At 56.3% G+C, this 20,988-nt stretch overlaps 3 protein-coding genes across 3 annotated transcripts in view; all 3 read right to left on the minus strand.

Annotated features, from left to right (window-relative positions):
• The window catches only part of TMEM235 (transmembrane protein 235), a 5,481-nt gene extending 4,591 nt beyond the window's left edge, over positions 1 to 890 (minus strand). Inside the window, exon 1 of the mRNA XM_007959608.1 lies at positions 704 to 890. Within this exon, the coding sequence (XP_007957799.1) occupies positions 704 to 890 (187 nt within the window). The remainder of the gene's footprint in view (positions 1 to 703) is intronic.
• A 9,348-nt stretch (positions 891 to 10,238) lies between these two features.
• Positions 10,239 to 14,467, minus strand: BIRC5 (baculoviral IAP repeat containing 5). The gene is made up of 4 exons (XM_007959609.2): positions 14,357 to 14,467; positions 13,842 to 13,951; positions 12,570 to 12,687; positions 10,239 to 10,328 (listed from the first exon to the last, which is right to left on the minus strand). The coding sequence occupies exons 1-4, from the start codon at positions 14,465 to 14,467 to the stop codon at positions 10,239 to 10,241; spliced, it is 429 nt and encodes a 142-aa protein (XP_007957800.1).
• Positions 14,468 to 18,910: 4,443 nt separating this feature from the next.
• Positions 18,911 to 20,988, minus strand: part of AFMID (arylformamidase) — a 33,384-nt gene continuing 31,306 nt past the window's right edge. The window contains exons 10-11 of the mRNA XM_007959842.1: positions 20,115 to 20,219; positions 18,911 to 18,943 (exon numbers count right to left, since the gene is read on the minus strand). Of these exons, the coding sequence (XP_007958033.1) occupies positions 18,911 to 18,943; positions 20,115 to 20,219 (138 nt within the window). The remainder of the gene's footprint in view (positions 18,944 to 20,114; positions 20,220 to 20,988) is intronic.

Below are 20,988 nucleotides of genomic sequence, written 5' to 3' on the forward strand. Positions count from 1 at the left end.
TATCCCCCCTGGGCAATGAAAACAACTGATCAGAACAGGGGGAGGGCGCTGTCTTCGTTCTGTTGATGGTACCAGACAGCTAATACTCGCACATCCTTCAGCTGGCTTTAGAACTCCAAACCCCGTAGACGCCTGACCCTAGAGGCAGGGGTCCCCACAACACATTAGCCTGTTGAAGTCAGACTTTGCTTACAAAGGAAAACGGGGCGCCCACACCTGCCCCTTCCTCACTCTGCTGACACCCAGGAGTCCAGGAAGACATCATTTTCTCCAGGAGGGTGGAGGTCTAGTCACCAGCCAGGGACAGCCAAAGTGCGGCCTGCTGGGGGACCAGGGTCTGAGCCACTGCCACCAGTGCCCACAAACAATGCCTCAGGGGCCAGAAGGCAGCTGTGGGAGGGGCCAGGGCTGTGGCCAGTTGCATTGGCTGCGCTGGGCTCTGGGCTGAAATGGTGCCCCCAGGTGCCAAACACCAGCGTCCCCTCTGGCCCTCTGGCCCTGGCTTTGCCTTAAGGTCAAGTCCCTTTCTCCCACAGCCCCTCCATAGCCCCACCCTCACTGCACAGTATTTTTTAGGGGGGAGTTCTGAAGGCAGTGTGATCTGGAGGGGGCGTTGGGGGAGGCAGAGAGAGAGCTGGGGGACAGGACACGGGGGTGGGCGGGGAGTGGGCGTCCAGGGGACACGGAGGGAGGACCCCATTACCTTCGCAGGTGCTCCAGAGCCCCGAGTGGGAGGACAGGTGCTCGGCGCGCCCCGGGCCGCTCCGGTTGCCGGCGTCCGCCACCTCCAGGACGTACCAGTAGTCGCTGGCGACAGCGGCGGCCAGCAGCGCGAAGCTCAGCACCGCGCCCAGGGCAGCGGCTACCAGCAGGGCACCCAGCCGGGCCATGAGCGGGGCTGGCGGGGAAGTGGGGACCGGGGAGCGGGTTACCGCGGGAGCCGGGAGGCGAGGAGGACGGGGCACCAGCGGGGGTTGTAGGGGGTCGCGGAGGGCAGGCGGGAGCCGGGAGTCAGCGCGAGGCGAAGCGCAGGATCTCGGGAGAGAGAAGTGGGGGGTTAGGGAGTGGGGAGACCTCGGGAGTGGAGAGTCGGAGAATAGGGAGAAGTCGGGGAGCGGGGGACCCGGAGGTGGGGGGAGCGGGAGATTTGGGGTGCAGGGAGAGCCAGGGGAGTCCTGGGACCAGAGGAGCGCCGGGAGTAGGGGGCAGCAGGGTGCAGGGAGGCGTGGGGTCCAGGCAGGCGCCGCTGAGGCTCTTCGGGGCGCGGCGCCGCTGGGCTCCAAGGACATGGATCCCGCCTCTCTGCCGCCTCGGAGCTGTCCGGGAGCCCCAGGCGGAAAAGCTTCAGACCCGGGTTCAAATCCCAGAGCGCCCTCCGCTGGCCGAGTCCGGGCGCTGTGCTCAGTCTCTGCAAACGCCAGGCTCCCAGGTGCGCCGCCCGGAGCTGCGCGGAGCCGAGGGGAGGAGGATGGAAGGGTCAGGGCTCCGAGATCCAGCCCCGCGAGCTCGCAGGCACATGCCCCGGCGCCGCTGGGGGCGGCGTGGGCACTCGGGGCCGGCCGGGGGCCGCGGCCGCGTTGCCCCGTGGTCCTGGTCCCGGCAGCCTGAGCACCAGCCTCAGGGCATCAGCGGAGGGCGGCTGGGCGCCGGCGGGGAGAGCTCCAGGGGCGGCAGAGGTCTTGCTGAAGGTTCGTTCCAGTGACAGACGCCACCTCCAGGCAAGGCCGGGCTCTGCAGACGCGTGGCACCGAACCTTCCAGGGCAGGAGTTAGGGCCAGTGGGGTGGAGGGCGGAGGAGCTCGCGGGGGCGCACGCACGAGCGGCTTGGCGGAGGGACTCAGGCACCCGGCCACCCCTGGGGACGGCCCCCGGTGGTCAGAGCCAGCTGTCTGGAGGGTGAGTCCTGATCGGAAGGGCCTCCTCTGAGGGTCCCTGGACCGTGGCTGGAAAGGGGGTCAGAGGCCCGAGGCGCTCTTATTTCGGGGTGTCCTTTTTTACGCGCAGTGGCAGGCATGCGCACTGGGCCACCTTTCGCACCCGGGCCCTTCCTGGTTTGACAAACGCGCCCTGGAGCACCGGCGAGCCTGGCCGAGTTATTGAAACTATACTTCAAACGCAGCGTTTGCAAGCTCTTCATCTGTGAGAGCTCACCCGGGGCGCTGGACTTCCGGCTGGCGCCGCCACGATGCGCGCCCCGGCCGCCCCTGGAGCGGCAGTGCCTGACCCACGGCCCCTGCGCTGGCGAGCGCTGTCGCTGAGGCCACTGGGCCTGGAAGGTGAAAGAGCGTGGCAGAGACGGGGACGAGGGCGCTTAGCGAGCCCAGCGCCTGTAAAGACACACGGAGGGGAGAGAACAGCGCCTCCTGCTGCCGCCCGCGAGAACAGCCCTGAGCCCAGGATTCCCCCACCCCGATTACAGCCCGGGAAGAAGGGCGAAGAATAAAACGCCGTGGGTCGTCCTCACACTTCCTGCACAGTAGAGCTATGTAACGGGAACATTAGCAATGGAACACGAGTTGTTGGGGTGAGCAGCTGAGTCCGTGCCGACTCAGAGCGACCCGGAGGAGAGCTGCTGGGAAGGATTTCTTGGTTGTACTCATGGGAGTACATCACCAGCGCTTTCTCCTGCAGAGCCGCTGGCTTTGAACCACCAACCTTGGTTCGCAACTGAGCTCTTAACCATTGCATCACAGGTGTAAAAGGGACGTGAGGGTCCTCCCGCCTCCTCTGACTTCACGAGGCAGGAGGAGGATCGAGATGAAGGGCGAGCCCAAGGCTGATTCCTATGAGGCGGAGGTCAGACACCAACCATCCCTCCCACAGCCTCCCGACTTCTCGGCTGGGTTCAGTAATCCACTGCAATGGCTGCGCAGAACTCAGACGACACTCAGGAGTATGGGGGTTATTAGGGAAGGGACAGGTTACAGTTCAGGATCAGAAACAAGTCGGGGTGCAGCTCTTCAGCCAGGACGGCCTCTTCTCAGGCTCACCTCAGGCATGCCACTCTCGGGCCTCGGCCTCTCCGTTTCTCTGATTGCTTCTCACCACCTCTCATGTCTCTCACCGTCTCGACAGTGTCTCAGCTGTCTCTCTGTCTCCTGGGGGGAGGAGGTTTAGCGCAGGGACCTCCAGTTCAAAGGATGAGCTCCACTCCTGGTGCTTCTTTCTTGATGGTAGTGAGATCCCGTCCCGCCTAGCAGTTGACAACACGTTAGGGTTCCAGACACCTTATATGCACGGTCCCACCTCCACAAGGGTGCCGGGCACCTTATTTACATTATTAACAAGCACCTCATGTTTGCATTGTCCCACCCAGTCATCTGGTGGGAGTCACAAAGACCATGGCTAGAAGGGCCATATTAAGTAACTCACTGCACTGCACCAAGGCTTCTTAAAACTATCTTACGACCCAGCAATTCTGCTCATAGCTATGTACTCAGAAGAACTGACAGCAAGGACTTAGGGGTGCATCAGTGTTCACTCTTCCTGATACCCAGATGTGGAGACAACACACACGTCCATCAACACATGAGTGGAGGACCAAAATGTGATCTATCCAGGCAATGGACTATTACCCACCATACAGAGAAATGACCCTGATGCACGGGACAGCACGGCTGAGCCTGGAAAACACGATGCTGAGTGAGAGCCAGGCACAAAAGAACCAATGCCGTGGGGTCCCACCTGTGAGACGCATCCAGCAAATGCCGTGGGGTCCCACCTGTGAGACGCATCCAGCAAATGCCGTGGGGTCCCACCTGTGTGACGCATCCAGCAAATGCCGTGGGGTCCCACCTGTGAGACATCCAGAAGAGGCAATGTGTAGAGATGAAGGTTTATTGGTGCCTCCGAGGGGCACTGCAACCTGCCATATGCAGAGAACACAGCCTTGCTTGCTGAAGGTGAAGACGACTTGAAGCGTTTGCTGATGAAGATCAAAGACTGTAGTCTGCAGTGTGGACTACACCCCAACAGAAAGGAGACAAATATCCCCACAACCAGGCTGATAAGCAACATTATGGTAAATGGAGAAAAGACTGATATTGTCAAGGATTTCATTTCACTTGGATCCACGATCAACATCCATGGCAGCAGTAGACAAGAAATCAAATGACATTGCACTGGGCAAATCTGCTACAAAAGCCGTCTTTAAAGTGTTAAAGAGCCAAGGTGGCACTTTGAAGACAAGATGTGCCTGCCTCAAGCCATGGTCTTTTCAATCGCCTGATATGCATGTGAGAGCTGGACAATGTATAAGGAAGACCAAAAAAGAATTGATGCATTTGAGTTGTGGTGCTGACAAAAAATATTGACTGTAGCGTGGACTGCCAGAAGAACAGATACGTCTTAGAGGAAGTGCAGCCAGAGTGCTCCTTAGAAGAGAAGGTGGCCAGACTTTGTCTCACATGCTTTGGGCATGTTATCAGGAAAGACCAGTTGCTGGGGAAGGACGTCACGCTCAGTAAAGCAGAGTCAGCGAGAAACGGGAAGGCCGTGGGCGAGATGGACTGACAGGGTGCTGCAATGATGGGGCTCGGGCGTAGCGAGGATTGTGAGGCTGGTGTAGGACCGGCCAGGGCTTTGTTCTGCTGCGTGGGGTCACTGTGAGTCAGAGCCGACTCGATGACATCTCACAACAACAACAAACCTCTTTGTGTGTGTTTAAGGTACAGGGAGAGACCACATGTAGGGAGAACTAGAGGAGCCCCTTTTTGGCAGATGCTCCCAGCGGCACCCTAACTCTTGGCCTGAGTTAGTTTGAAAGGGTCTCCGTTTGTTGTGCCCATCTAAATGGAACAGGGCTACCAGGGCCAGTGATGGGCCTGACGGGTACTCTTTCTATTATTATTATTTTTAAATTATGATTTGGGTGAAAGTTTACAGAGTAAATTCACTTTCCACACAGCAGTTCACACACACTTTGTCTCATGACATTGACCACCATTCACCACAATGCAACAGCTCCCCTCCCACGTCCTCCCCGACGGGTACTCTTGAGGCCATTGTTAACCGCGTGCCATTTCAGCACATGGTGCCACAGTGCCCCCATCCCTATGGCAGAACAGCCTCATGGATTTACACGTGTGCAGCACAGACACGGGCTCCTAGTGTCCAGGGTGGCCACCGGCAGACCCATTTGTGCGGGCCTGGCCTCAATGCTCCAACGCCCAGAGGCTGGAGGGACACTTGCTCTGCCCGCTAAACACCAGGTGCCAGTCCGTGGTGGCCTACTCCAACGAATTCTGCCAGTATACTTCCCCTGGGATAGCCCCACATTATACCCTACCCGGCTCTGGAAATGGAACGGTTAGCGTGACCCAGTCGTTTTCGCTATTCACCCCCCTTTCAGCACCTTTTAACTCCGTGAGTGGAGCCGTCGCCAGCCTCAGCAGACCACCAGGCTGAATCCAGGCCGTCTGGCCTCTTCAAAGTCGGCGTCTGACCCTGGCCACTGAAATCAGACGCAGGCGTGCCCTTTTGATGAAGACGTTCCAGTTATAAGTAAAAGCAGGGCTGGGTGCAGTCCCTTTTCTCTCACGCCTACATTGAATTAACTCCTGTCAGCACCTCCAGGGACCAGATGCCAGACTCCTGACAGCCTTGGGCAAATGAGGCTCCCGCCCTGAGCCTTCAAGGCAGAGGCCTGGGGTAGCTGTGGAAAGCTCTGGCCCAGTCACTGCCAGCACCCGCCGTCTCTCACTGACGTCACCGCACTGGCCAACATCCTGCAGTAGGCAACGTCTTGTGGCACCTGGCCCAGCAGGTCAGCCTTCCCCACTCAGGGGCACGATGAAGCCGTGCATCCTGCGGACTCGTCACGACACGGGCTGCTCCAAATCCAGGCATTCTAACGCTTCTCAAGCCATTCAGGCCACAGCCTGGAACCCTCACCCTTGGGGTTGACCTGAGCAGCTAGCGCCCTTGGGGGGAAGTGGCCAGGACTGGGAGGCAGCCGTGTAGCTGGGTGGCCCCGTCCCTAAGGAGATCTCACAGGTGTGTGGGGATCTAGAGACAGCCTCTCTGGTCACGTGGACGAGCAAGGTGAGCAGTGAGCCTGGCAGCTGTGCTGGCACTTGCTCAGGGGATCCAGGAAGATGCCTGGACACCGTGCCCCCTTCTTCCACAGCCCCACTCTCTGCCAAGGGCAGCTTTCCCCGTCTGGTCCGCCTGCTGGCCTCCCACCATTGTCAGCTGGATGCTCTGTGATGCCCCTCCTGTCCTACCCAGGGCAGTGCCCACGCAGAGTCAACGCCCCGTCCCGGGCGCTCACGCTGAGGTGTCCACAGTCAGGTGACCTGTACACTGTCATCTTCCCGCCACTCACGCAGAAGCAAACGGGAAGCACCGTGCGCTCGTCGCAGGAGACCGGCTTCTCTCTGGGCATCAGGTCCCAGGCGTGGCCCCCGCAAAGTGGTGAATGGCACACGTCACCACATTGAGGGCCAGGTAGGAACTTAACCACAGAAGTCAAGGCCCCAGCTTTGTCCCAGCCAGCTGAGAACTGGTTCAACTGCTGCGCCCTGTAGAGCAAACACAGCTCAGAGCAGAGATGGCAAGACGACGAGGCCTTAGATGTAGAAGGCGAGGCCAGAGCTGTAGTGGCCACAGGGCCACTGGGCAGGGCGTACGGGGAGCCCTCCTAGCAGCTCTGCCACTTCCTGTGAATCTGACATTATTTCACAACGGGAAGTTAAAAGGCCGTATTGTGAAGATCAGCAGAAGCCTTGGGCGTTGTTTCTGCTCGCTCTGTGACGGCCTTTCTAACAAGGAGAGCTTCCGGAACTGGAACAGAACGCCTCACGTGGGCCTGGCTCCCTCGGGCAGGCGGCTGGCCCCGGACACGTCCCTGAGACCGTGCGGTGTTGCAGCCCTGGAGCCAGACTGGAGCCTGGGTTCCAACCCCAGCCCTACTACCTGCTCCATGATGTAATCGTGGGCAAGTTGTCTCACCTCCGAAATGAATGCACATAAGAATACTTGACTCTTTGTGAGTTGTTTTTGAAAAAAGAAAAACACTGAGTACAACTTACAAGGAGTGGTCAGTGACCCGAGGGGTTGCCACTCGCAGGGTGGTGGCTGGCGGGGCCCCATATGGAGCACATGGTCCTCTCAGGCCTGCCGCTTGCTGCACTGCAGGGCGCCTCCCTCGGACGACAGGTGAGGATCCTGGTCCTGAGGCTGGTTCACAGGGCCTCCTCACCTGTGCACCTGATGCAGCCACCTGGTCAGGTACCTGACTGATGGCCCACAGCCATCCTGACAGCCCTCCCAGGCCTGGCCTGACCTGGGGAACCCTGAGAAGCTGACACACTTAGAAGGTTGGGCTATTGCCCTACTTAAGGCGAGGGCCAGAGGCTTTAGTAATAGATGTTTATTAGGCTTTCAGATGGCGGCCGTCATTAAGGCCAGGGAGAAGTATGGTCTCTGGAAAATTATTTTCAGATCAGATGTGTGTGGTAAGAGGGGCCGAGGGGGCAGCTCCGGTGCCCTCACAACACCGAGGACAAAGCGGAGACAAGGCTGAGAGCAGAGCACACAGCTTGTCTCTTCGCTTCCCCCAAAGCCTCCGTTAAAGTGAAGCGTCCATTTCCAGACTGGCCCAGTACCAGGGACTGCGGCTTAGATGGGGGCAGAGCGGGAGGGCTTCTTCCTCCCAACAAAGCGAGCAGCGGCCCCACGTTTAGAGGGTGAGCTGGGGCGGAAGCAATCCAGCCTGAGGGGCCTGTCTTACAGCCAGCCTGGCCAATGGACCGTGTCCAGGTGTCAGACAAAGCGGCCCTCACAGGGCTTTGTCCCTCCGCCAGGACACCCCTCCCTCGTGTGTGCTGTGGAGATGAAAGGCACAGTTGGCAGGCTGCGAGGCAGCCAGCGCCGAAGGCTGACGATATCTGAAAGAGCCTGTGGGGTCTGCAGCAGTGTTTGAAATCAAATGCTCTTCCTTTCTCCAAAATGACCAACATGACCTCGGAGGCTTCCGGCAGGAAGGCGACATCCAGCTGCAGCTCTGCTTTCGCAGACGGGGTCCTCTGTCTGCATGAGGCGTCAGCCCTGCGTGTGCTGGTGAGGTGGCCCCAGGCCTCCTGGAGCAGGGCTCCTGCCACTCAGCCGCCTCCCTCCCCCCCCACCGATTCCGAAAGAGCGAGCGAGACAGGACAAGACTCGCCTGCTGCCATCTGACCAATCAGGCCACCAAGTGGTCCAACAAGCCCCCACAGCACTGAGCTGGTGATTTAGAAAGGATCTAGGCCACTGCACTTTCCATCACAGCCCTGCCCCGAGTGCCAGCGTCTGCCCACAAGCTCGTCTCCAGAGCCACTGAAGTTCACACTGCCTCTCCAGTGGCTTAGAATGGCCTTGTGCCTATGTTTACCGATAGTTCACACTGTGCTATGAAATAAACAAGGAGCCCTGGTGGCAAAGTGAATAATCACTCAGCTGCTAACCAAAAGGTCAGCAGTTCGAGCTCACCAGCCCCTACAAGGGAGAACGATGTGGCAGTCTGCTTCTGTGAAGATTGACAGCCGTGGAGACCGGTGGGGCAGTTCCACTCTGTCCTCTACGGGCGCTGTCAGAGTTGACTCAAGTGCAGTGGGTTAGATTTTTTTGCAAAATCAGAAAACCAGACAGCAGAATCTTAGGATCTTGCACCCCTCCTCTCACTCAGCCACGTGTCTGGCGCGCAAAGCACCCGATTTGTTTTGTTGCTGTGGCAGCCTCCAGGGTTTATTACCCCTGCGGATGAGGAAACGGCAGCTTAGAGGCGACAGCCAGCAGGCCCCAGCCCACAGGCCAGCCCGTGGTGTGGCGAGGTCATAGGTTATTACACAAATGACCTTGCCCTCCTCCTCAGCCACGTCCCACTGGGGCCCACGGGGTGTCCCTCACAGACTCCATCCCTGCTGCGCTAACCTCTTGCGTGGTCTGTGCCTGGTGAAGCTCAAACATCGCGGGATGTGTGATCGTGCAAGGTTGAAGACAACAGAAGCAAGCTGCCCATCATTAGAAAGATAAAACTAAAGTGAGGATGGTTTTCCAGTCCACTGTCTTTATTGATTTATTCCATGGCCTCCTTTAGAGAGATCCACACGCAGAAAGAAGCAAGTTACGGCGGCCTGACATGCTATCAATAGGAATGGCTACTTGCAAAGTATTGGGAATATTAAAGACAGGAAACCCTTGCCTGGGTGTCCCACTCCCACCCGTACCACACAGAGCTCAGGAAGAACACCCTGGGGCTGCCAGGGGCCAGAGGACACCCCCTCCTAACGAGGGCGGTGGGAGTGAGCCGGCCTGTGGCCATCTCGTAGGGCCTTAGGACATTCTTCTTGTTGGTTTTACGGAAATGCAGCCTGGCCGTATGCCCACCAGAGGTGAATGACCAGCAAAGAAATATTCTCCAAGAGACCCCCAGTGGGAGGCGTGACCTCGGTCTCCTCCAGCAGCCTCCCCCACGCCCCTCCATGAGTGCTGCTCACCGGGAAGGGCTGCAGCCACCCCCACATCCCCCACAGCTTGTTTCTAGGACAGAGGCCAGCCCTGGTGATCAGTACTCCCTCTCTGTATGGGGAACTGCCCACCACAGGATACGCGTGCTTCTCAGTGACAGGAAGGGCAGACACAGAGCAGCAGGCGGGACAGGCCCTCCGTGCGGCCACTTGGCAAGTGCGGTGATTCACATGCCATGGAGTTTCAGGGGTTGGGCGGCACCCCAGGCCAGGCGGGCAGACAAGACCGCAGCATGGGCAGATGCCAGCGAGGTAATACAGAAAGCATTGTGAACACAGTAAGAAACACACTATATTAGTTTTGGTTCTTACAAAAATGAATTTAAAACTGCATCCTTAATTCTCGATCTGTCCATTCACAGTGGAACTTCGATCTCATTCAGACATCAAATCCAGTGTCAGCTAGTCACACACGGGCCCGGCCACCAGAGCCAGGACAATGGGCACTCTGCCTTACTCTTACCCCCGTCTCAGCTTCCCACCCGGGCAAGGCTGGAGTCAATAAAGCAAAAGTAACTGAAAGAAAGAAAGCGCCAGCCGGTAGGTCGCAGTGACCTGCAGCCCTGATGGGCGCCGCCCCCTAGGAAAAACTCAACTGGAGTGAAGTTGTTCATTCCGGATCTTTTAAGCCCTCCCTTCCTAAAGCTTTGCTGTGGCCCCAGAGAGGCCGGGAGCTGTGGACCTTGGACTCGCTGCACTCAGCGCTCAGCGCCCGGCCAGGCGAACGAGGCGTCACTCCAGGGCGGCCAGCTGCTCGATGGCGGAACGCACCTTCTTGGCAGTTTCTTCAAACTCTTTCTGCTTATTGTTGGTCTCCTTTGCCTGGAGATAAAGAACAGGCCTATGAGGCTGAAGCAAGGCCTTCCTAATCCCGATTGGGATTGCAGACACGATTACAACAAAAAGGGAGGGGAGTTTTACTGAGCACCCAATGAGCTAGGCCCCGTGTGGGCAGGCTGCCGAGGGCAGAAGGTGAAAGGGTGCAGGTGACTGTCCTGCTCCCACCCGACGGCCCCTCCTGAAGCCCCTCTGAGCAATCACCACGCAGACAGCCAACCTTCATGGAAGGTGGCCTAGGTACCAGCCCCATTCCACATGCTTCACACACGTTAACTGTGGGGCAGGGCCACGTCATCCCACCACACAGGTGAGGACACTGAGGCCAGAGTCAAGGGCCTGCTCAGTTCCCCACCAGTAGGTCTTGCTCTTCCCCACCCCTCCTGACCCTTGAAACTCCTGCGGGAAGTCTAGAGCCAACCCCCCACACCCTGTGACAGGCCACTAAAGAGAACCTGAGGAACATGAGTGGTTCCTACGACAGAAATGCCTATCAGGCCAGGGCCGCCCCGAAACCTGCCGCCTACCTCCTCACACTGCAGAAAGCATGCTCCCCAAAGGGGCAAATGGAAACGGCGGCAAGGCCAGGGCCCCTCCCCTAGCCCGCTTTTCACTCCCCTTCACCTCTCTGCCGCACTGAAAACAGACAGCAGGTCTTCAGTGGGGTCACCCTGTTTCTAGTAGGAACAGCAACAGACTTGCTTTTACGGTTACATTTCAACACATGCTTCCCGTGCATCTTAAATTTTGCCCCGTGTACAAGTCAGCCTTATTTTAAAATTAAAAGAGAAAACAATTTTTAAAATAATAAACTGACAAGAGACAAGGAGACCTGACCAACAACACACCCTCTCTAACGAACAATCCCACGGCCCGAGCACCTCGGCTTCACCGACACACAACAATGGCCATGGCCCTTCTGGAAAACACTTGTTTCATTTACTTTTTCCTTCTCTCACAAAAAAAAAAAAAAAAAAAAGCCCTAAAATTAATTAAGCCTCTCTGCACACACACTGTCCCAGAACGCTGTCCGATCGGTGCTGGGAGGCAAGCCCCTCTCCCATGGGCGTCTCCCGCTGACCCCCCACAGGCATGGAAACGGAGGCTCTCGAGAGCTGAGTCTGTCTTCCCCACGCTCATTCCTGGAAATCGTTTATTTTCCAGTCGTGTCCCTCCCAGAGCAAGACCCAGGTGGGCTGCTTAACGGCGACCCCATCAAACTGACGGGCAGCTCGTCTCCAGTCTGGGGTCTCAGGAATGAGCAGCATCACGACAAACAACACCCTCTGCTTGTCTTCAGTGTCTGTATTCCCAGCACATCTGGTCCTTTCTTAAAGGATGTCTGATGAATTACTGACTCATTGTTGACCTGGGATTCAGACTGAGCTGGGCCCCTGGCTTCCTCTGGCAACCCCAAGTCTCCCAGCCCAGGCTACCTGGGAGCGACCATGCCCCCACTGTTCACTGCTTCCAGGACCCAGTACGATGGGGACAAGAGTCCCTTCAAGCCTGGAACTGAACTCATCAGAAGTCGTCTAGCTCAACTCGCAGCCAAATGACAGACAGGCCTATAAGGGGAATAGTAACACCCGAGAGGCACACACTCCTTACAGCAACCAACCACAGGAGATGCAAAGGGCAGCGCGTGCCCAGGGAGAAAGGGTGGAAGGCAGGAAGGGATCGGAAAGACAGGTGCCCAGACAGAGAGACCAACCACAGGGAGGGAGCAGGAAGAGCGGTTAGAGCGTGGGCATTGCAGTCCATGTCACAGATCGAAACGGCGCGGATCGCTGAATGGAAAACCAATTTGCTCAGTAAACTTTCGCTGAAATAAAAACTTAAGAAAAAAACCCCTCCAGCTCTGGGTGACCACCGCCTCTTGTTCCCCTTTCCAGTACGCCCTCTGCTATGTGCTCCCCAAACTGTGTTCACACCGCCACCAACACATCACATACAGCTGTGAACACGCCTGCCCCCTGTCACAGCTATCTTCCCGAGGGCAATGCTGGCTTACCCCGCGTGTCTGCTCCCTCAACACACTCACACTGAAGGCGTGCTCTGAGTGAACGTGCTTTTCTGCCCCTCTCCACCCTTACATGTGTCCCCATGACACTTAAAAAGTGTTCGTCCAGCACGGGAACCATGTAGTGTTCTTGAGGGACTGGGGAGCTTGGTGCTAGACGCCAACGGCGCTTGTTCTCAGTCCTAATTCCCTGTAATACCTACAATTTTGTTCTTGGCTCGCTCTTTGTCCAGTTTCAAAAATTCACTGAGAGTTAACTCTTCAAACTGCTTCTTGACAGAAAGGAAAGCACAAGCGGATGAATGCTTTTTATGTTCTTCTCTAGAAAAGAATCAATAAGAGAGTGTGTCAACAGAGCACAGTGAGGAGCGGAAGGCAGTTGTTCTCACCCCGCGGTCTGTCCCCAGCACCCACCTCCTGTCACACGGGCTTCCTGTGAGCTGTTTCAAGGGCCAGGCAAGGAGCTGAGGTGCATGGAGTCAGTGCCATGCCCCAAACTACACCCCACACTCCTCCCACCAACACTGCTCACCCTGTGGGCCTCTCCCTCACGTCTCTATAACTAGTGGGTTCCATCTCAAGGCCTTCAGCATTTAGTAGGGAAAGGGTTGCATTTTAAGTCCCGAGTTATTACAGGTCAAATCCCTTTACAGTCAAATCTTTCTAAAGTCTTCAAGGAACTGCTGGCCTCAACTTCATCGCACCAGAGTTGTTACATAACCTACTGGCTGAGACCAGGCTGCGCTGCTCCAGAGAAAAATGATGTCGAGATGTTCTCAACATCAGAACATGGTGCCCTGCGCTGAATTATCCCTCAACAGTGGCTAACACTGTAACTGAACAAGTGGTCCAAGGAAAACAGCTGCAGAGTCCAAAACAACGGCCAATCGTAACTATAACCTGAAAACATCAGGACAGTCAGACGTTCACTTCCAAGAATCCAATCGATTTTCCCAGCATGCCAGCCCAGCTGATACCGGATCATAATAGCAAATGCGTTAGGAAAAAACACAACAGTCTTCTGGCCAAGAAGATAAACAACTCAGCTGGTTCCCTGGAGGAAGAATTAGACTCTTGAAACAATGGATTCTGGCAGGAAAAAGGCTCCGGAGAGACACGGTTGGAAGTGTTTCCAGTGATGGGGATCTTGACAAGCAAAATCCAGACCACCGTTAACCGTCGCCCTCCAAGGCGCGAGTGCTGGCCTGTGTCTCCGGTCACGTCCTCTGGCGAGCGCTGGGTGCCCCGTGACGTCACAACACAGGCCTGCCCCCATCTTCCCTTGCAGCACCTCGGGTCGCCCTGGAGTGCACTGGCCAGGCGGCCCCACGTCGTCAGCGTCACCACGGGGTCAGCATGCGAGTCACCCAGTTGCGGCGGGTCTGGAGGCCCGGCCAGGGGTCAGCTCCTACAGGGAGCGCCCGAGCACAGGGCGCCCCGACGCCCACCCCAGGTCCCACGGTGGACACACTTACACGGGGTCGTCATCGGGCTCCCAGCCCTCCAGCTCCTTGAAGCAGAAGAAACACTGCGCCAGGTCGGGCTCGTTCTCCGTCGGGCAGTGGATGAAGCCGGCCTCGGCCATCTGCAAGGAGGGCAGCTGAGCTCACGCAGCCCGGGGGCGCTGCGGCCCCGGCGTCCCAGAGCCCGGGGGCCCAGGAGCGCACGGGCAGGTCCCGCCCACGGCGGGGTCGGCCTGGGGGGCCGGGCGGGCCTCCCTGACCCAGGCGGAGCTAGGTGACCCGGCCCGGGCTGGGGGTTCTGGAGCCGGCCTGGGGGGCCGCAGGGGGCCGGGGCGGGCCTGGGAGGGGCTGGGAGCTCGCTAAGGGCTGGGAGCCCAGGGCGGGACTGGGGGTCCGTGCGCGCCATGGGTGGGGCTGGGAGCTCGCTAAGGGCTGGGGGCCCAGGGCGGGACTGGGGGTCTGCGCGCGCCCGGGGTGGGGTCAGGGCGAGCCTGGGGCGGCCGCCCTGAGGGGCCAAGCAGTCTCACCCGCTCGGGGGTGCAGGCACAGCCCTCCAAGAAGGGCCAGTTCTTGAACGTAGAGATGCGGTGGTCCTTGAGGTAGAGCTGCCAGGCCGGGGGCAACGACGGCGCGCCCATCTCGCCACCGCCAACCGGTTCAAACCCGGCGGTTGCGGCGCGCCGCGAGGCACGTCGGGAACGCCCCGCCCTTTGCGCGGGACTCCACCCGCGGTCTCCTGGCAATGAGAGGTTGGGCGGCGCGGGGCCTGCTGGGAATTGTAGTCCTCCCGGGTCCCGTAACTCTGCTAATGGTTGCCTTGCGCCCAGTGACCCCGGACTCTTGCTCTGCCCTTCCCACCCTTTGCGCTCACCCACTGCTTTCAAAGAGCCGGTCGGAAGAGGAGCTAGGCAAATACATATTTATTGTGTTGCTGAATTGCCATTGTGGAGTCGGCCCGCAACTCATGGCAACCTCGTGCACAATGACAAAATGCTGCCAGTCATTGAGGAAGAGGAAGACACAGAGAGGTGCATGGAGGTGCAGACAACAAAGATGAACCTTTTTGCACATACAGTACTGAGTTGTCAGTGAAGGCAAACATGGGTATATGGGTGGATAGATGGGTGGACAGGCTGAACTAGTAGGTAGGTCTATAAAGCAGGGAGTGTACCCAAGACCGTGTATAGGGTTGGCAGACAGTGGTCCTAGAAGTGTATTTGTATGATCTGAATTCACAGGTGTATAGTAGAGCTGACAAAAGATAAGGTTGTAATCACTTCTTGGTCACAGCCAGCTACCCAGAGGGACCGAGTAGTTGAACCTGTGGGCTCAGGACCATAGTCACAGAGGACATCAAGCTCAATTGGCATAACATACTTCACAAAACATTGTTCCACCTCCTACTTTGGCGAGTAGCGACTGGGATCTTAAAAGCTTGCAAGCAGCCATGGAGATGCAATGATGGGTGTCTCCTCGTCCAGAGCAAAGAAGAATGAAGAAAACCACAATTCATGGAAACAATTATTCCTAGTGACAGACGGGTACACCGTGTGATCCGCAGCCTGTATGACTATGAGACCAGAACAACTAGGTGGTGCCTGGCTACCAATGTCAGCCACTTGGAGGGGGATCTATGTAAATTTTGCATAGAGAAGGAAAACAATGTGGAACAAAACTCAAAATCATTTGGGGAAAAAAAAAGGGGGACCAGGTTTGCTGGTCTGATAGAGCCTGGTGGGACCACTGAGACTATGGCCCCTAGCTGCCCTTCAGGTCTGGAACTGAACCCATACCTGTGGCTTCTAGCCAAGCAAAAGACAGACATAGGAGTTGAACATTTACCTGAGGTAAATACACTCCATGGAGAGAGCGATCATGGGAGAAAGAAGGGCTGTGTACACACAGGGAGACAGCTCAGGGGGCAGGAGTGCATGGAGGGATGGACCCAGGGAAGAGGTGACTGTCAGGAAGAAGTGGGAGGGGAGCTGTTGCATTGTGGTGAATTGTAGTCAATGTCATGAGACAACGTGTGTGTGTGAACTGCTGCATGGAGTGAATCTGCTCTGTCAATTTCCACCCAGATCGCAATCATAAATAAATAAATAAAGGGGGGAAAACGCTGCCCACTTCTGCGCTATCCTCTTGGTGCATTGTTGGTCTGACCGTTGTGACCCACGGGTTTTCATGGCTGACTGTAGGAAGCAGATCACCAGGCCTTCCTTCCTACTCTTAGTCTGGAGCTCTGCTGGCACTGGGGCGCCTCTCTGGATACCGGTCTGCAGATTCAAAAGAGCTTCCTAACACTGGCCCGAGCAGCGTAGAGCCTGAGGGCCAGAGAGAGGTGTGGCTCGGCAGGGCTGACAAGAGGCCTTCCTGGCACGGCTGACAAGAGGCCTTCCTGGTCCAACAACTGTATCCGGAGTCGTTTCTGATCCTGACTGTAACCTGTTACGGCCCTAATAAACCTAGTAGTCATGAGTACTGTCTGTGGGTTCTGCCCGGCCATCGCAGTGAATCATGGGAGTCGGCAGAGAAGCAGTGAGTGCAGGAGGGACGGTGGGGTCAGAACTGGAAAACGTTGGCGGGTGGCAGCATGTCTGACCTCTGCCTTACAGCAATCAGCCTTGGGCTGTTACTTCGACCCTCTTTCTGCTTGTAAAGTGAGAGGTCAGACGCTCCCCCACACCATTTTCACAGGTGGGCTGGAGATGTAACAAGACTTCTCATGGAGATTTCTGGAACATTTATGGCTTCTGTTTTTGCGCTGACTTGACCTTTGGGAAGTGTGTCAATGGGAGGAGTGTGGGAAGGGTTCAGACTTATTTTTTCCAAAGTCTGGCCAGTTGTCCCCACATCATTTATTCAACAGTCAACCTGGTGCAAATGATTTGAAACTCACCCTTTATCACATCCTAGACATCCTTAAGTGTTACCCTGTTTCCCTAGTCTCGATTCTGTCCATTGATCCGTCTGCCTCCCCGGCTGGCCAGCCTATTTTATGGGTGAATAAACAGAGATCCGACCACCGGCAGAAGTCTGGGTACTACAAGGAAGTGAGGAGGGAAATCAGGACTCAGAACAAATCCGTGAGCAGCAGGGTGCCAGGCAACCCCAGACAGGCCCCGACTCGCTCAACAGCGAGGAGAGTTACAGGCCTCCAACTCCCACAAAAAAATTCAAATGGGTTTAAGGGTTAAGAGGGAAGGGCAGGGGCGTACCAAGTCCCTTGATGACTCTGACTTGGGTTTCCAGGGTCCCCTTCTGGGGTGGGGCCAGGGGAAGCTGTCTGGGGCCAGGAGCAGGACCACCACCAAGACGTGCCAGGAGGAAGCACCGAGTGAGGGAAGAGGATGTCCCAGGGACAGCAAACCCTGCAGCCACTAGAACGTCTGTTGTCTGTCTGGGAGGCAGGCGAGTGTTCCTTCCCAGAGTCATTTCCGGAGCTCCTGGGTGGGAGGACGGAGCTAGACATCAGAGGCTTTCAGCTCCTAGCCCTGCAGCCTCAGGTGGCCTGCTGCCTTCAATTGTTTCACTATACTCCGTTCTTTGTAGCTTTTTATTTTGGCACCATTTTGATTTGAAGTTACAAGAATCCTACAAGGAATATGCATACAGCCTTTACCCGCAAAGGAGCTCTGGTAGCGTAGGGCTTAAGGCATGTGACTGCTAACCAGAAGGCTGGCAGTTCAAACCCACCAGCCACTCCTCGGAAGGAAAGTTGGGCAATCCTACTTCCGTAGTGATACTGCCTCGGAAACCCAAGGAGGGGTCGCTATGAGTCAGATCCGACTTGACGGCAGAGCTTGGTTTTTTGCTTTGTTTTGTTTTACCCCCTAACAACAGAAGCAGCCACGTGCCATGGAGTCAGTGCTGGCTCACGACAACCCACGTGTCCCCGTAGAACTGTGCTCTGCCAGGCACGTCTGGGGGGACTTGCACCTCCCACCCTCTGGTCAGCAGCAAAGCACATCAACCGTCTGCGTGACCCTGGGTCTCCTGGGAAAGCGCCAGGGAGTGCATATTCTAGGCTCTATGGACCACACAGTCGTCTTGGCAACTACTCAAGTCTGCCATTGTAACACAACAGCAGCCAGGTGATCCATAAATGAACAAATGCAGCTGTGCACCAATAAAACTTTATTTAGGGACCCAAATCTGAATTCTGCTTAATTTCCACATGTGAAATACCATGCTTTACAAAGTTTTTATAATCAAAAAAAAAAAAAAAAAAAAAAGGGCAGTGGGTTGGAGGGAAGCACAGGTATGTGCTGCTTAACGTTCACGACACTTCCTGTGACACATGACATTATGGGATTTGGACGTCGTGCGAGCACCTGTCAAAACGTCATGGGATCCTGCCTCTGGTCCTCATCCCCACTGCTGCTGCTGCCGCTGGAGGAGGCCCGAGGACCCGGCTGTCGCAGCAGGAGCAGAGCTGGAGGAAGCCAGCATCGGGGAGACGCTGGGGACAAAGCCCGAGAGCCGTGTCCTCTGCCTGCCCCGCACGCATCCCACCCGTGGGCCAGTGCTGCGAGGGCCTGGGTTTGGGATCTTTAAAACCATTTAAAAAAAACCTCACTAGGTTTCCAAGGCAGTAAATCTTTACAGAAGTAGAGTGCCCAACCTTCTTTCTAAGTAGTGGCTGGTGGGTTTGAACCGCCAACCTTCTGTTTACCAGTCAAATGCCTTAGGCACTGCGCCACCAGAGCTCCTTTGTAAAACCATTAGGGGGAAACAATAAACAGAAGAATTTCCTTCCCGTAAAAAACAAACCCTGTGAGACCAAGGCTGTCTGGGTGGTTGGCCATTGTCATCAGGAACATTAAGCGACACATACCTACCTGTCACTTTCCTTGCCCTCCCTCTCGGTGGCCGAGGGGCCAGGCCTTCCCTGGAGCCCACCTGGTCCCAGACAAGGACAGGGAGAAAGTGGAGGTTTCTATCAGGGGTTAGAGCAATGTCGAGGGCGTGCGGGCAGGCAGACTAAGGCTGTACTGAGTGCCAGGGCAGCGCGAGGGAAGCCTCCAGCGTCTCCAAGAAACGTCACGGGCGGTGAGCACTGGGCTGTGCTCCAGGTGCCGTCAGAACTCCTGAAATACTGTCCTAAGAATAATCTGCAGCAGGAAGAAAAGACAGGAAAACCCCAGAATCGGAGCGGCCCTGTGGAGAGCTCGCAGGAGGGAACACTGCCAGCAATCTGGCTACAGGAACAGGCTGGACTCCCAGGCTCTCAAGAGATGTCCTTTGTGGGTGAGTGGTTTTTCTCCAGTTGACAGAGAAAATACAAGTAACACGTTAGTGGTGGAAAATGTGAGACAGGATTTAAAAAACGCACTTGTGAGACCACTAACCTGTGTTCTGTTCTTTATGTACGCACGCCTTTGTGGCACACACGTGCAGCTGTCTGTGTTCTAATCCTGGCAATCTATGGGGTCAAGTCTGTCCCCCAAAATCTTAGGTTGGTGTCTTAACCTCTTTACCTGTAAGTATGAGCGGGTTTGGGAACAGGGCCTTTATTTTAGGTCATACCAGAGCACTGGGACCTAAAGCTGATGACTTCAGAGGTGTCTTAGGTACACACTCACACACACACACACACACACACACGGAAGCTCCCTGCCTCCCTACCTCTCCTTATGTTTAAGGGGTGTGGTAGTTAAGTTTGTGTGTCAACTTGGCTAGGCCTGGTTAAGTGGCTGGGCAGCTGGATGTAGTTATTCCCCATGGTAAGATCGGTAATTAACTCCCTGGTGGAATGTATTGGAGCAGCTAAGTAGCTGCTTTAGGGATGTGGTCTGCTTCCCGTATATAAGCAGCAGCTTTGGGCCTGGTCTCTAACTTATGGCATGCTTGGACGCTGCATGTAGCAGCCTGCCATGCTCTGTCGACCTTGGGACTTACAATGGACTTGAATTAATGGCCTGCTGTGTGGTTTGGTAACATCAGGACTGTGCCATTTTATTTGTCGACCTTGAGCTTGTCAGCCTCCATCAGCCAGTAGCTGCCTGAGTGAAGAGACGCCTCCAGCTTCAGTGGGCTGGGAGCAAGAGGCAGAGCTGAAGCCCAAGGTCGAGGGCCTTTCACCCAGCCCCTAGAGCCTGGCACTTTGAATTTGGACTTCTAGCCTCCCGAACTGTCAGAGAATAAGCTCCTGTTTGTTCAAGCATCCCATTTGGGGTATATTCCTGTCAGAGCGGCACTAGGGAACCAGAACAAGGGACTCCAATAGAACCCGTGTGTTAATGGCAAAGGCGCTGCCAGGTGGCCAGGAAGGGACAGACCCACCTGGGTGAGCACATAATCCTTTTGGGTTAGATTCTCGATTATCTCAAAGTGGTCCACATCGGGGAGCTCTTCAAACGTGGCCTGCCACCCTGCTCGGCACAGCACCTGCACACAGAACACAAGACGGGCGTGAAGCTGCAGAAGAGAGCGGGCGGGCTCTGGATGCTGGGACACACCGGGCTCCTCTCGGGCGGCCATTAAATGTTTGCCATGGTCTTGGGGACTGTTTGGGAGCTCTGATGGGGTAGTACCTAAGGTATCTGACTGCTACCCAGAAGGGTGGTGGTTCAAACCCACCAGCCACTCCTCAGAAGACTGGGCAGTCTACTTCCACAGAGACACCACCTCAGAAACCCAAGGATGGCTCGCTACAAGTCGGAACCAACTCGATGGCAGTGAGTTTGGTTTTTCGTTTTTGGGGACCACTTAGGAGCTCTGGTGGTGTAGGGACTATTTAGGAGCTCCGGTGGTGTAGCGGTTAAAGCACTGGACTGCTAACCAAAAGGTCGGTGGTTCCAACCCACCAGCCACACCAGAGGGCAAAAATTTGAGGCAGTCAGCTTCTGTGAAGATTGACAGCCTTGGAGACCCTGTGGGACAGTTCCACTCTGTCCTCTAGGGGTGCTGTGGGTCGGAATGGACTCCACGGCAGTGGGTGTGGTTTGGGCTTTGCTTCTGTGAAGACTGACGGCCTTGGAAACCCTGTGGGCAGTTCCACCCTGTCCTCTAGGGGCGCTGTGGGTCAGAATGGACTCCATGGCAGTGGGTGTGGTTTGGGCTCTGCTTCTGTGAAGACTGACAGCCTTGGAGACCCTGTGGGCAGTTCCACTCTGTCCTCTAGGGGCGCTGTGGGTCAGAATGGACTCCACGGCAG

The sequence above is a fragment of the Orycteropus afer genome, unplaced genomic scaffold (assembly GCF_000298275.1).
Source record: "Orycteropus afer afer isolate SDZICR_OR568_19922 unplaced genomic scaffold, OryAfe1.0 scaffold00018, whole genome shotgun sequence".
NCBI classification, from domain to species: domain Eukaryota; kingdom Metazoa; phylum Chordata; class Mammalia; order Tubulidentata; family Orycteropodidae; genus Orycteropus; species Orycteropus afer.